The sequence below is a fragment of the Cebidichthys violaceus genome, unplaced genomic scaffold (genome assembly GCF_023349555.1).
Source record: "Cebidichthys violaceus isolate CVI_PGR_0920_01 unplaced genomic scaffold, fCebVio1.0.p SCAF_6, whole genome shotgun sequence".
Taxonomy (NCBI): Eukaryota; Metazoa; Chordata; class Actinopteri; order Perciformes; family Stichaeidae; genus Cebidichthys; species Cebidichthys violaceus.
In genome coordinates, this window is record NW_027176816.1 from 629,744 (window position 1) to 644,641 (window position 14,898).

Consider the following 14,898-nt stretch of genomic DNA (forward strand, 5'->3'; position numbering starts at 1 on the left):
TATATATATATTATTATAGTTTTATAGCATATTATGCTATGATTTTTTTAAATTTTGTTATTGCATACTATACAATGACTTTATATGGCATGCTGTATTTTGAGTTTTTTTATGACTCACATTGATAACTTCTAGTAAATGTACATTCCACCACTGCTAATCTCTGATGTGTTCCTGTGATTATACATTAAAATGTAGTCATTTACTTTATTTATCACTTTGAAATTCTTAAACATTCATTCGTCCATTTCCAGACTAGTTCAACACAAGTCGGATTCTTCGTTAAAAAGGTCCTAACATAAAAATATGTGATCGTTCTTTGCTCTGATCAATTCCTGACAGACAGTCTTACCTGCAAAGTGTTGAGAATGAACTGAATCTGCAAGATTTTCATCGGATGTGATCTTGCCGATTCTGTCTGATCCCTGCATGAAAAAACAACAAAGCAGCAGATGGAGTAAATGTACCAACAGTCGTCTCTTTACACCAACATGCAGGAAACTAGTAGAACCCAAGTTTAGCCGTGAAAAATTAATTAGATGAAATCATGCAGTTTCGCCAGATACTCCGTCAAAATGAACCCCATTTTCAGCTTTGTGACGGAGGATTTTGCAGCTGATCCAAGAGGGTTTTTTTATTAGTTTGTTTAGCCTAGAAGGAGGAGGATTTTCTCAGCCTATATAAAGGAACACTTTATCCTTCAGTTTATCAGAAACATTCAAAATCAACACATCTGGAGAGACATGGTTTGGTTTTTCACTGGACAGGAAGGGAATACAAAAAAATTGCAACCTGAAAGTTGCTTCAGCTGTCAGAGACAAATATTGTACTTTTTTCTCCACTATGTATATAGTTGAATAAAATGGCAATACTCAAATAACGTAGAAGTACCTTGTACTTAATTACAGCACTTGAGTAAATGTACTTTTCTGAATTTGTGTCACTATTGTGTGTCTGAATACAGAGAAATAAATTAAAGTGCATCTAAGGAAGTACCTTCTCCATGTCGTCACGACTGCTGGTGTGACTGATGATGTCGCCCTGCTGACAAAACACCGGCTTGGAGCTCTTACAATCGAACGAGAGCCGACGCTGGGGAACGCTGATCACGTCTTTCCCGTCCACTCTATATCAATCAAGCACAAGATAAGTCGAGTTAAGTTAAGCTTTACCACGAAAAGGATAGTTTACAATACAGACTATTCAAACGGGATCATTAATGCAGTGAAGACAGATATGTTAATCTATACTTATTTTATCTGCTACGACTCCAATTGTTTAGTATCTTTGTGATCTGTCTTATTTTTTTTTTTGTTACTTTAACATTTTATGTATTTTTTACTTATTACTGTTATGATGTCATTATGCAAAACTAATCATAAGATTTCACAAAGAATATAAAAATAAAAAAAACTGTTTGCTATTTTGGGAAATATACTTATTCACTTTAAAGCTGAGAAGAGCAAAACACTGCAGCGCATTTGATTTAGCGGCGCTGAAACCACTTACTTATTCCTTAAAAAGGTCACACTATTCCTTTAATTCAAACTATGCGTTGTTAAGCAGCCTTACAATCCACTTGACCTCGTCGAGTCCTCACCTGTTCAACAGCTGTTGCATGAAGTTGTCGGAGCGCGCTCCCCTGTACATGACAGCCAGCTGTCCCTGAGCCGGGTCCATCACCACCTCACAGGAGTGACCCCTCCCTGACCGCTCCACGTACGCCCTCTCCTCCTCCAGCGCCCTCCTCAGCCCCTCCGCCTTCTCCATCAGAGACGAGATGTTCAGGCCCTCCACTCCTTCTTTACACCTGGTGGCCATTTTCACAGAGTCCCTGCCCACCGAGGGGATGTTGATCTTCCACTCCTTCTTCTCGTCCTTTGCTTTGGTCGCGTCCGTCTTGCGGCTCAGCGCTGGCAGCTTGCTCTTCTTCAGGCCGAACCAGCTTGCGATGCCGTTGGAGGCTTTCTGCTTGACCTCGATGCCCTGCCCTCCTCTGTCCTGCTCCTGGAGCTTCAGCATGTTCTCCTCGATACCCTTCATGACCTTCTGCTCGATGGCGGATTGTGGGCTGGGAACCGGCGGCAATGGCTTCTCCCCCTCTGACATCGGAGGTCTCGGGGGAGGAGGCGGCAGGCTGTCTCCGTACATGGGATTCTTTTTCCCTTTGCCGCTGATCTTGGTCCTCTCCTCTGATTTGGACGAGTAACGCGGGGCCTCTGCGGGCTTCCCCCCTCTGTGGACGGACGTGCCCTGGCAAGGTTTGGACGGCGACTTTGGGGGAATTTTGTTGGGGCTGTTGCTACTGTGAGGACCAACACCTGGTTTAAGGTTATAGGCCAGATTCAGGGAACCAGGACACTTAATGTTGTTGCGTAGTACCTGCGGAGCATCTGTGTTGGGGGACGGCAGACCGATTTTACTCTTTGAGACTTCTGTCTTGGTCACGCACAGTTCTTGTTTAACCACCGCTGAACCCGAAGATTTTACAGCCTGTTCATACAGCTGAGATGAACCCGGGTACTTCAAACCCCCACTAACAACTCTAGGTTTACTGTCCAAAGAGTCTGTGTATTTTGAATGTCTCTGCTCCTCTTTCTGGAGCTCCATGGGCTCCTTGCTCCTTTCCTCTTCATAGGTGCCCTCATTCACTGTGTCGACCGGCCTGAGACTGACTTGTAAATCCTCAGAGCTCCTCAGCTTTCCAAGCGCAGCCAGCCTGTCTTTGAAAGCGTGGTGACTGGAGTCAGCCTGGGGCCTCGGGGGACCGGCCGCAGGCCTCTTGGGGATGGAAGAGTCGCTCCTCCTGACTGGAGGTGGCGGTGGATGCTGCTGCTGCTGCTGCTGGTGGTGCTGGTGGACAACCTCAGAGCTCTGCACAGTGATCTCCCTCACATCTGCCGCCGGTTTCTCTCTGGTTTGTGAGAAGTTGGCTCTGCCCTTTGCGACCTTGCTGATGGCGGATGTGTTGGGCAAGCTGTGGTGGTTAACCCACACTGGGCTGTCTGAATCCTCTTCTTCATCCGACGTGGATTCTGACGTGGACGAGGACGACTGCTTTCTTTGAGGAGGAGGGTCGAGGACGCTTTCGGGTAGCGATTTAACGAGCTTCCTCTCACCCCCGTTCACCTTCGTTTGGGATGGAAGTGTGGTTCTCTTTTCAAGGCCCTGGGTTGGTTCCTCCTCTCTGGAGTTGGTAGACATAACACAAACATTTTCATAATGAGGGACCCTCTGAGATACTTTGGGTGAGGAGGAGGACGAGGATGCGGAGGAAGGAGCTCCCATCTTTGAAGCAGCACTGGCTTTAGGTGCAGAGAGGCTGATGTAGCTTATATCCTGAGCGGGCAGGGCGGATGCCTCTTCAGGCTGAGGAGGTGAGGTTGGCGCCGAGTGTGTGGCGGGGTAGGACTCAGACCTGGAGGGTGGTGGAGGGGGCTGCCTGCACCTCTCTGTGGTGGTGGCTCTGCGTGTGGGAACAGGCGAGTGGTACACCTCGTAGTTGTTTGTGCGACAGGGGATCCTGGAGCTGCGGGTGAGTTGGGGGCTCAGACGGACGGCAGAGGTCGAAGGTTGAGACTTCTCCCCTATCGTGGGAATCTTCAAGAACTTGAGCAGTTTGGACGGCGAGTTGATGGCGGCGGCTTTGACGTCGGTGAGGCACGACGTGCTGGGGCTGACGGAGGCGCTGGCTCTCACGGAAGAAGCCTCCTGATCCGCGCAGTCTTTCTCAGGGACGGCCGACGGGTCGTTCGACATGGCAGGCTTGACGCCGTTGTGAACGCCGTCACTCGTCTCCGTGTCACAGTGGGAGATCTGTGCGCTCTCCTTCACAGAAGTGGGCAGGTGGGAGGTGGGACAGAAACCAGTGAGCTCTTCAGAGACACTAGCGTTTAGACAACTCTCAGAGCTATCCTGCTCTTGCTCCACTTCCATCACCTCCACGCTCTGTTCGGCTGTTTCCGTGACCGAGGCGTGGGCGGTGGCGCCTGCTGGTTGCTGGTGGGCTTCATTCTTGGTGCATTGTTTAGACGGGGGAACAGACTCCGCCGTTCGGTTCTTACTGTGACATTCGCTTGTAGCAGCTGCAGGAACTACGTGGCTCTGGGTGGCTGAGTTGGCTTTTGAAGGACTACAGACGTGGTTGCATGGCTTTGGAGGACTGTCTGGGCTCCTCTTGCAGTGTAAACAGCAGGTGTTCCCTCCTTCACACTTCACTGCCCCGTCGCCGTTGACCCGCTGGTGTGAGTCAGTGTCAGAGCAGGAGTAGTGGCAGTGCGTGTGGTGGGATTTGCAGGGTAGCGGAAGGGGGTCCGCAGTGGCCAAAACAGCCTCTGTGGACATAAGCACCTGGCTGTAGTCGCAGAAAGACAAGCTGGCGGTGGACGGGTGGAACTTCAGAGGGTCCGTCTCCTCCATCTTGCGAAGTACCTCCAGGATGTGTGCTTTCTTCTTGAAGAAGGGAGACAGGGCCTCCATGGAGGCGGCAGGGCCACGGGGGCCCGGGGAGGCATGCTGTGTGCGGTAGCCATTTCCCTTCGGACAAAAATAGATCTCTATCAGCATACGATTCAATGCGAGGCCAAACAATATGTTTCATCAGGACCTTTAGAGTGTTTGCGTACAGGAAATGAGCACAGGGCAGATCGGCTTTTTAAAGCACAATAGTTGAAAACAGAGCAAATGTCAGAGCACGTTCTAACGTCACACACAGGTCTCACTAAGAGGCTTTGATATAATCCTGTTGTTTCACTCTTAATGTTTGGAAAAGGCTTTGGAATAATCACCTTGGCTTGTGCTTCAGTCTGTGCAGGCTCCGCCTGTTTGGCAGAGTCATTGTGCAGCTGTGCATTGTAGTCTGGGAGGGGTCCTGCCTGGACCTGTAATGGGAGATTCATGAGGCAATTATGATGACACTGTATACACTACAGCTTATTGTATACACAGACAACTAGTAGCTATATTGTCCTGGCATCTGTTGGAACAATATAGAGCAGAAGTGACAAGCCTGAGATCCATTACTGGCTCAGCAGCGTCTGAAGGAATGAGGCTGAGGTGGAAAAAAAGACATTAGCAGCTCCCTCTGGTTTTTGAGAATCAGAGCTGTGCATTGTATACATTTAGTAAGTACTGTGTTTAAGTAAATGTGTGAGGTACTTTGAAGTATTTCCATTTTCCATCATTCCATTTACTCCGCTACATTTTTTGTATTTTTTTATTTTTAGATTAAACTGGTAGTTTAACTACTTTAAATGAGCTCCACTTTTCTACAACATTAATACTATAAAGTATAAAGTAAATAAAAAAAATATATATATATAATATTGTTACAATCTATAGGTGCATTCTGTATGATGAGCACTCTTGTTTTTGATACTTAAAGTACATTTTGATGATAATACTTCTGCACTTTTACTTAAAAGACCGATTTAAAATGTATTTCACACATTCGCCTTCCTTGACATGGCGCCTACATTACCCACGATGCAACGTGGCCACCGAGAGTTCAGCTGGAGATTTGGATGTGTTGCGCTAGTAGTGACTAATGTAACCTCAAGCTGCTAGCCTAAAGCGGAGATTAGCAGTGGCCTCAAGAGGTCCGGTAAGCTCACTTTCTTCCAATTCCACACCCAAACATTTAGAACGCTTTGAAATTTGTAGTCTTCAGCCTGAAACGACTGATTCAAGTGTCACTTCAGGACATTTATGCTCCTTCTGGAGAACCCAAAAGGCTTCTTAGCTTGATTCACATAAACAGTAGTACTCCGCCAGGCTTCGGTGGAAGAAGTTCAGAGTGCATATGACACACTTCTGAATCACTACAGTTGATTTACCTGGTAGTGAGCAGTGGGGTGGTTGGGCAGTTTCTGCTGAAAGAGCTCACAGAGCGTTCTGTTTTGTCTCTCCAGGTCAAAGACCAACATCTTCAGCTTGATGCACTCCTCTCTCAGATCCTGTTCAGAGACACACGGAGCAGTGAGACAACTGAAGACGCTGCAGGTGGTTAAGATCCAAACACAAGAGGCAAGAAATGCAGCTTCCCGTTACCTTTTGATTCAGCAGAGCTTGGACCACGTGGTTGGCCACCTGATAACACCAGAGAACATCACATTTTACATCACAACGACTTAGCTGAGCAGAATTTATCATTCATATTCTTAGTTTCTACGTTATATTCTGCAACATGGACTAACCTCATCCAAGCATCTCTCATACGCTTCTCTCTGACTCTCATTCGCCAACATCAGAGCAGAGTTTTCCGCCTGTGAGGGAAACAACAATTAAACACAAACAACAGTTATTTAGTTAGTCACGTAATTTAACAAGAGAGCAAATAAGCTTATTTCCCAAAATGTCAAACTCTTCCTTTGAAAACATCATAAAACGAGCAATAAAACATGAAATGGACTCTTCAATCAAAACCAGGTCTTTTCTCTTTCTTAAAGCTAACAGCAGGTTTTCTGAATGTTACTGTGCACAAACAGATCTTTTAGACTTCTAGTTGTATTCTGGTTCACATAAGAGTCTATGCACTGTAGTGGTCTTTCATGCATGCAGCATTGTGTCTCACAAAAGTCACACTTCACTAACCTACTTTTTAATTGGCTCATTATCAATTTCATTCTAATTGCATTAGTGACGGTGTGTGTGTGTGTGTGTGTGTGTGTGTGTGTGTGTGTGTGTGTGTGTGTGTGTGTGTGTGTGTGTGTGTGTGTTTTTATTGCTTCCTCACCTCCAGCTCCCTCAGTCGGTCCATGAGCTCGGCGCTGTTGTCCTCCAGAATGGACTCCACGTCTCCCTCCTCGCCTTCCTCGTCCGAACCGAAGTCTTCATCACACATCCTCTGTTCTGTCTCATCAGACATTGTTCTCATCTGCAAACACACGAGGCGACACCGCAGCTATCACCGTCACACTCTCTGTAGCAATCAAATGTTATCTTCTGGGAAAACAACATACGGTGTTAAAACACCAGCCGCTCTGGACGGTGACCAACGTTGTGAGAATGCTCTCCACTTCTTAACAGTTACAGTACAGCTTATGGATTTTTGCTACCCTGCGCTGAAGCTACAATTGCTACTATATGAAAGGTTCTTCTCATACGCACAACAGATTATTTTAACAGATGTGGATCTGACGGTATTTAGATTTGGAAATAGTTAAACGTTGGTAGGATACCTCACAGCTGTATGCACCGATCTGATATGCAGCACATTAAATACTCAAAATCATAATAAAAAAAAAAAAATGGTTTCCGTTATTATTCGCATACAAGCTGCTGACTCAGTTCAGCAATCCCTGGTCTCATGTTACCTCACATACAACAATTGCAATGAGCTCAGAGCAGCAAGGTATGCAGAATTTAAAATTTGTGAAAAAGTGAGCAGCCGCATCGGATCGATAGTACTCCGTATCTGGAGATTCCCTGAGTCGAGGTGTCAGAATCATTAGAAGGTTGGGTTTCAGAGGTGGGGGGGAGGGAGGGACACACACACACACACACACACACACACACACACACACACACACACACACACACACACACACACACACACACACACACACACACACACGATGAAGTCAGGGGCTTTCACCTCACAAACCAAAAAAAGATTCTCAAGCACTTTTATCATAATAAATACATTTAAACCACTTTTCCCAATTGTGACTGACATTGAAAGATGCTGTTGTGCTCTCCGCTGTAATGGTAATCCAACAAACAGTTGGAAATGCTGAATCTTGTTTTAGCCCATCGCTGTGTCCTCCTCTCCCAACAACGTAATCACAGAGCGCAGCCTTAATGCGAAACCCAGGGCAAAAGAAGCCCACCAAGCGCTCGCTGTGCCTTGTAAAGATAATTGCTGAGCTTACAGTAATGATGAATGTAATCAACATTATAATCACAGTGAGGAGGAACGCCGTTTGAAGAGAATACATAAAAGTAAATAAGACTGAAAACTGTAAAAGCAGTATTATGTATTGATACGTATTCATATTCAGATATTGATGATGGTCAGACTGTATGTATCGTAGCGTATCCATATCTACCCCTGACTGCTTGATTTAGAGGCTATTTATTACTGTGTCTTCTGTATAGTACTCTGCACTACTGCTTTCGGCACTTTAGATGCTAAACTGCATTTTGTTGTCTCCACTAAATAATACAATTTGATCTAATCTAGAACAGAGAAATGCAGCAAATCCTCGTTGCAGAACACAGAAGTAGCGAACCTTTAGCATCACAAATGACTGAAATGATCAATCCAAATAGATTTCCTGTCGATCGACTAATCATTGCAGCCCCACCTGACTGTATCCGATGGGTCCCGCTGCAGTAAACCTCTTCCGTCTGGTTTCTCCAAGCAAACCAAAACAAGCGGCAGTAGACGGAGCTGAGGTCTGCTTCACATCAGACTCGGCTCCGACGTTAACAACATTACCACCGTTACGCCGTTTGTGTTCCGTTTATCTGGCAGCCACAACATTTCGCTTCAACACCCGCTTCAGAGTTTTGACGCGGTCACATCCACAGGGCTGAGGCGTCGTACCTACAGTATATTTAGGATTGCTGAGCACATTATTAATCCATCCATCCTGCGTCGTTTCAGAGCGTAGAGACAGAGTGGCGTCCATATTCCTCTGCAGCTTCAACGGGTTCACCGGCTCAACCTGCTGAAACCACGCTGAGCTGCACCGGCTGCCTGCGTCTGTGAGCACGCTACCCTGCAGGGCATATGGCTGAGAACCAGTCTAGTAGGCATGGCTCCAGGTGTGTGTGTGTGTGTGACTGTGTGTGTGTGTGTGTGTGGTCAGAGGGGAAATAGGTGTGTCGACATGGACCCAGATCCAACCATCACATCTTAAGGAGTCATTAGAGCGGATGAGACGAGCCTAATTCTGTGGCTGGAGGCCAATCAGGAACTGGCACAGTTTACAGGTGACACACAAGCAAAGCACCACGTATGTGTAAAAGTACAAAGAAAGCTTCAAACATCTAGCGGATAACACAACTAAAATGTGTCTTTAGCACTAAAATAACCATCAAGTACCTACGTTCTTGGTCAGATTATCAGACTTTTACTTATTCCTCGATCAGACATTTCCTATTGATATCCTGTAGCCTATTTTTTTTATTGTCATTAAATCCCATGATAAGAGCAAAACCAACAATGAATGATCCTACTAACAAGTACCGCCTGTGTGTCCAAAGCCTGATCCCGGTAAATCCCCGTTTGTGTCATTTTTGTTAAAAAACTGTTTTAGGAAATTACTGAACCTTTTTAAAACATGAAAGTATATAAATCTATCTATATGTACATGACTTGTTTTTAAACCTGTATTATTTACACATCCAGCAGTTACAAAGAAACAGATTTGTCATGTTTTGTGTCAATCTGATGAATGTTTGACCAATTTTCACTCTTTTTAAGCTCCGTTTTTGGTCTCCACCGACTGCTGAGGGAAATATCCGTCCCTAAATCCTCCCTTATGTCCGCCATCGAGTTATAGTTTTGTCCGTCTGCTGTTTGCTGCTGAGCAGGTAGAGTTATCAGAGCGCTGAGGGTGAACCAAAACAAGTCGCTGGCCGTAAAAACCAAAACCATGAGCTGAATCACGCTAAAAAGCTCTGTAAAAGTCTCTGTCGAGTGAACTGCAGAGTCTGAAATCATTTGTAATAATTCTCCGTGGTTGCATCACTATAAGTGACTCCTTTCACATACAAGCGGTCATGTGATCCATTGTTTAGTATACAATAATCGATTACAGCTGCTTAAAAGATTTATGTCTTCAGCTAGAATGAATGGTCTTAGGGCTTAGAGCCAGTCTGGTGAAACTGGAAAGTATTGAGAAACAGACTAACACATTGTTTTGCTCTTTTTTTTAATGTTGTTTCTTCACAATACAAAAAAAAAATAAAATACACAACAGCCGCTTTATCCTTTAAATTGAAAAAAGCTTTTGTAGAAAAGTGCTGCAACGATCCACCGAACTGGCATTTATTCATCTAATCTATTAATCATTTAAGTCATTTTTCAAGCGACGTTCCAGCTCCTCATATGTAAAGAAGATTATTTTATTATTATGTCATTATTATAGTACACTGAATATATTTGGGCTGCGCTTTGACGGTCCGACAAAACAAGACATTTGACTTTTTTTTTTTTATGTTTTATAGACTAAAAAGGTAAATTGATTAATTGAGAAAAAAAACAAACATGGGATTTAATCGATGATGAAAATACTCGTTAGTTGCAGCCCTACTGCGTCACCTCATTGGCACCGGTACCAAAACGCACCGCGAGCGTAAAAGTCACGACTGGGAAATGTTCGATAGTTTCATAAGAGATCAGCAGAGAGCTGCTGGGCCTCATGTAACCGGAGCTGTTCGCAAAGCGTTTACAGGAAGATTATCGAACGTCACCGTGGATCGCGAAGCCTGACTGACAAACCTAAGCAGCGCCATCCAAAGTGTAGGGAGCTTATTGAGCCGCGATTGACTGAACGCAGCTAAAGCTACGCGTATAATGGAGGGCTGATCAATGCAGCCCATCCAAGAACGGAAGCAGATATCAGCCGTCCGTTTGACCTTGGATACTGAGCGGGTATAAATACCAGCTTTTCTCTTCACCTAATGCACATTAAAGCTTCGGGGCACCAGGGCTGAGATACAAGCACTCATCTCCCCGTGCGAACATTCACATGGAAATTACAGCGTGGAGAAAAAGACAAACAAGAGTGCAGCTAAATATAAACATGAAAATGTGGTTCTGCTGCTGCTGCGGTTTCTCTTTGATGTGCAGAGTTAACGTCACAAGCCTCACTGGAAATGCCACCAGAGAGAAGCGTCTCTTAAAACAAGGCGAGTCCCTTTAATCCAGAATCCAACAGGCCTGAAACAAGTGCTGGATCTGAGACCTATCGATACCCGATCAAAGAGCAGAGGAGCATGAAGGGGTTCAGTCATTATTAATCACACAATCGCTCCAGTGCTCAGATCTTTGCACCGGCTTACTGTGTGAAAAAAAATAGATTTTTTTTTTTAAATACTACTGTTGGTTTATAAAAACTAAAACGTTTAGAGACAAAGTACTGCAACTAATGATTATTTTAATTATTGATTAATCGGCCAACTTTTTGAATTGATCATTTAGTCTGTAAACAGAAAACAGTGAAAAATCCCGGTTTTCATAATAGTTAGTTTAGTACAATGTCTTCAGATGTCTTGTTTTGACCGACCAACAGTCTGAAAAAGAAGAAAGAAATTCAGCAAATCCTCATATTGGAGAAGCTGCAACCAGAATGATCAAGTCTTTGCTTGAAAAATGACTAAAATTATAAATACAGATGATCAAAACAGATCATTTCTGTTGTTAGGCAGAACAAACATGAAGCAAACTTGAGATCTGCTTCCGCTTACCAAGCAACGCAAATGATGCGAATGACTTTCGCAGCGCGTTGCAGCTCTAATTTCTAAATATGTTTGTTTTTCATCTCGTTTTGTGTTTCGTTTATATCTTGCATTAATGCCCTTTTTTTTTTTAAATCTCAGATGCACAGCACTTCAACGTCTTAATGTCTGAATGTAAATGCAGAGAGAGGGAGAAAGCCGCCAGCTGCTTTGTGAACGGCAGTATTGTCATCATGGCGGTGGATTGGGAGCCGGCGACTGTGTGCGCGCATGGGCACACACACACACACACACACACACACACACACACACACACACACACACACACACACACACACACACACACACACACACACACACACACACACACACACACACACACACACACACAGAGGCTCATTGACGGGGCAGAGGAGAGGGTCAGTGTGTCCCAGCGGGGCTGCAGTGTCAGGGAGCTCCTTCCACAGAGCTCTGCTGGCAGACTTACAGCCGCTGGTGCTGTCAGAGAGAAGCCACGAGGGGAATGCAAAGAGAGGTAACGATGCTGCTCTGTACACTGGTGGAGCAGGTATTCAGGGCCTTTACTCCAGTTATAGTACTAATACTACACTGTGAAAGTACTCTGTGACAAGCCTCCTACGTTCAGTAAAAGCGTGGAAGTTCAATCAGGAAAATGACTCCTGTGACTGTTATACTATTACATCAATAGATTCATATTACAATTTTTTTTTTTTTTTTGCAAAACAACAGCTGTTCCCTCCGGCTGTGAAACTACTTGTTCCATTTTGTCTTCTGTGGCTCTGAAGGGAACTTTGAACAACCCTGATGATGTCGTGATGATGTCATGGTGATGTCATCAGGGGGTTGCCTCAGTTTGGGGCTCGAGCCTTAAGACTGTGTTACAAACTGGAGGCCTGGAGTTCAGAATAAACGTTGCAGTTGCATTGTGGGAAATGTAGGTTCCGTCGTTTTCCTGACATTTAGAGGCCGAGTCTCAGGATATCTCGGCCTCCGCTACATCGATTTCTACCAAATCTGTATAGCAACATTTAAAATAGCCTCACGAGTAAGGCTTCAACGATTAGTCCGCTAGTTGATTAACTGATCAGTCGATTGAGAGAAAATTAATCTGTATATATTTCATAATCAATTAATCATTGTAGTCATTTTTTCAGAAAACATGCCGAACATTTACTGGTTCCATCTTCTCATATGTGACATTTAAATGGCTTTCCTTTGTGATGTATGTACACTGAATAATATAGCATTTGAGTTTGGGACCGTTTGAGACGTCATCTTGTGGAATGTGGGAGAATTTTTCAGTGTTTTCTGTTTTATAGACCAAACGTTACATCAATTAATTGAGAAGATAATCATCACTATAGTAGATAATGAAACTAATGATCACAGCCCTGATGAGACACCTTCACCTAAGTGTAATGCATATTGCCCATTTCTTTTTAACTGCGACTATAACAATGATTGCGGCGAATAAGAAACAATGCTGCAATAGTTGGAAAACAAATAAAAGAACAGATAAGACTGAAGGTCAATGTCAGCACACAGCTTCTTGTTTTGTTCTGTAAAATCCAGCCCTCTCAAAAAAAGACACAGCAACTAAACGCAACATTGCCAAGTGTAAACAAAGAGCGACGAGGCTCAGCGCTCGCAGCTTAAAAAGGTCCAATCACTGAACGGCGCAGAGAGGCTCATGTGTTCGCCTCCGAGCCAAGTGAGCATGTCCTGCTTTTGTTCTCCGATGGATACCTGAACACCAAGAATGTGAGCCGGTGAGCATTCACCCGCACACAAATAAAGTGCAACTTGACACCAGAGGAAAAACTAACGCGCCATTTACTGTAAATAAATATCCACGGTGTCCTTTAAACAAATTACCCAGCAGCAACTTCTGCAGAAGTCGGCGTGACTTTTCGTGGGCGTTTTATCACCGAGACAGAAAGTGTTTTTATTATCTTCTATTTTCAGTGATACCGACGAGTCCGACGACAAACGAGCAGAGACACCGAGGAAAGGAAGTCAACCATGAATTCATCTTCAACTTTTAACTACAAACTGTTACGCATTCTGTCAATAACGAACAAGTAAGATGCCCGGATGATTGGTAGATTGATCAAAAGTTGATCGCCAGGAAATTAACAGACAGCTACTTTGATAACCGATCAATTTGTGGTGAAGATCCCAAAGTCCTCCAGCTTCTCAGTTGAGACATTTCGCTGCTAACAGTTAATCCTTTATTCGATTTGGTGATTGAAAGAAAAACCAAAAAAGCTTAAAAAGTTGTAGCTTCTGAAATTTGACCATATTACTGCTTTATATCGTTGGAAACTGAATATCTTTGGGTTTTGGACATTTAAAGACGTCACATTGGGCTCTGGGAAACTTTGATGGGTGATTTCACTAATCTCTGACATTCAAAGATGAATTCAAAAAATTAATCTGCGATTATTTTGACAATCAAACATTCCGTCAAACGTTGTCCGAGTCCACCTTCTAAAATGTGACAATTTGCTGTTCTTCTTTGACGTATAAAATATTAATATATTTTGGTTTGGGGCGGTTGGTTGGACAAAACCAGCAAATCAAGAGTTTGATTGTGAATTAAGCGAAAATTATTTTGATAATTGATTTAATTTTTTTTGCGTCAATTTGCTGCTTTGCTGAGTATTTTGGGGGTTTTGAACTTTAATTCCGTCAAAACAAGCAACAAAGAGCTGAAACTATGGCGGTTTATCGATTACTGGATGGACAGAAAATCATTTTAATAATCAATTAATTGATTCAGTCAATTCTAAACATTCTATGGTTCCAGCTTCTCAGATGTGAGGATTTGGGGGGTTTTCTGATTTTTTTTTTTTTGTGGACAAAACACCCAGATGTTGAGGGCATTTTTCACCTCTGTCAAAAGGAGATCTGATCGATCAAGAAACAAACGGAAAATTAACGGAGAATGAAAACATTTGCTAGCTGCAGCCCTAAAACAACTATCACCTTCCTCTGGGAAATTCTCTGACAGCATTCTTTGGACCAAACAGCTCATCTGCTATCAGTTGTAACCCTAGATTTGACTACATAGTGAAGACACTCACCTGCAGTTTCAGCTCTTGTTAGGATCCTTGAAGAGGAGTCAGTCTCCTGTCAGGCACCTCTGTCTCCCAACAACAAAACCAAGGAGCTGAGGGAGAGAAAACACAACGACACATTTAAAGTTTCAATAAATCAAACCTCCATCTTATCTTTTCTCCATCAGGCTTTCTGGTGGAAAAAAACCCCACTTCCTGACATCTCTGCCAATCCTATTTGTGTCTTGACATCATAAGATAGAAACCACAGCCGCTTGTCATGAGATCTTGAGAAGTTAAGTTTGATGGTGGGTGTTTTAGGGTCATCGGGTGGGAGGGTGGTGGGGGTGGGGACCAATGTCACCTCTGTTGTGTGGCGGGCAAAGGCTGCAGCTTTCCTTCGATCTCT

At 44.0% G+C, this 14,898-nt stretch overlaps 1 protein-coding gene across 6 annotated transcripts in view; it reads right to left on the reverse strand.

The window, feature by feature from the left end:
- Positions 1-14,898, reverse strand: part of nckap5l (NCK-associated protein 5-like) — a 35,741-nt gene that overhangs the window by 4,957 nt on the left and 15,886 nt on the right. For 5 of the 6 annotated variants that reach the window (XR_011105214.1, XM_068733144.1, XM_068733146.1 and 2 more), the window contains exons 2-10: positions 14,517-14,602; positions 6,734-6,874; positions 6,195-6,263; positions 6,049-6,087; positions 5,835-5,954; positions 4,788-4,880; positions 1,601-4,536; positions 997-1,126; positions 353-425 (exon numbers count right to left, since the gene is read on the reverse strand). Coding sequence is in view for 5 of the 6 variants with exons in the window: in XM_068733144.1 (XP_068589245.1) it covers positions 353-425; positions 997-1,126; positions 1,601-4,536; positions 4,788-4,880; positions 5,835-5,954; positions 6,049-6,087; positions 6,195-6,263; positions 6,734-6,874 (3,601 nt within the window). In the remaining variant the exon portion in view is untranslated. Of the gene's footprint in view, positions 1-352; positions 426-996; positions 1,127-1,600; positions 4,537-4,787; positions 4,881-5,834; positions 5,955-6,048; positions 6,088-6,194; positions 6,264-6,733; positions 6,875-8,306; positions 8,420-14,516; positions 14,603-14,898 lie in introns of those variants that run through there. The other variant, XM_068733147.1, reaches the window with a different exon arrangement.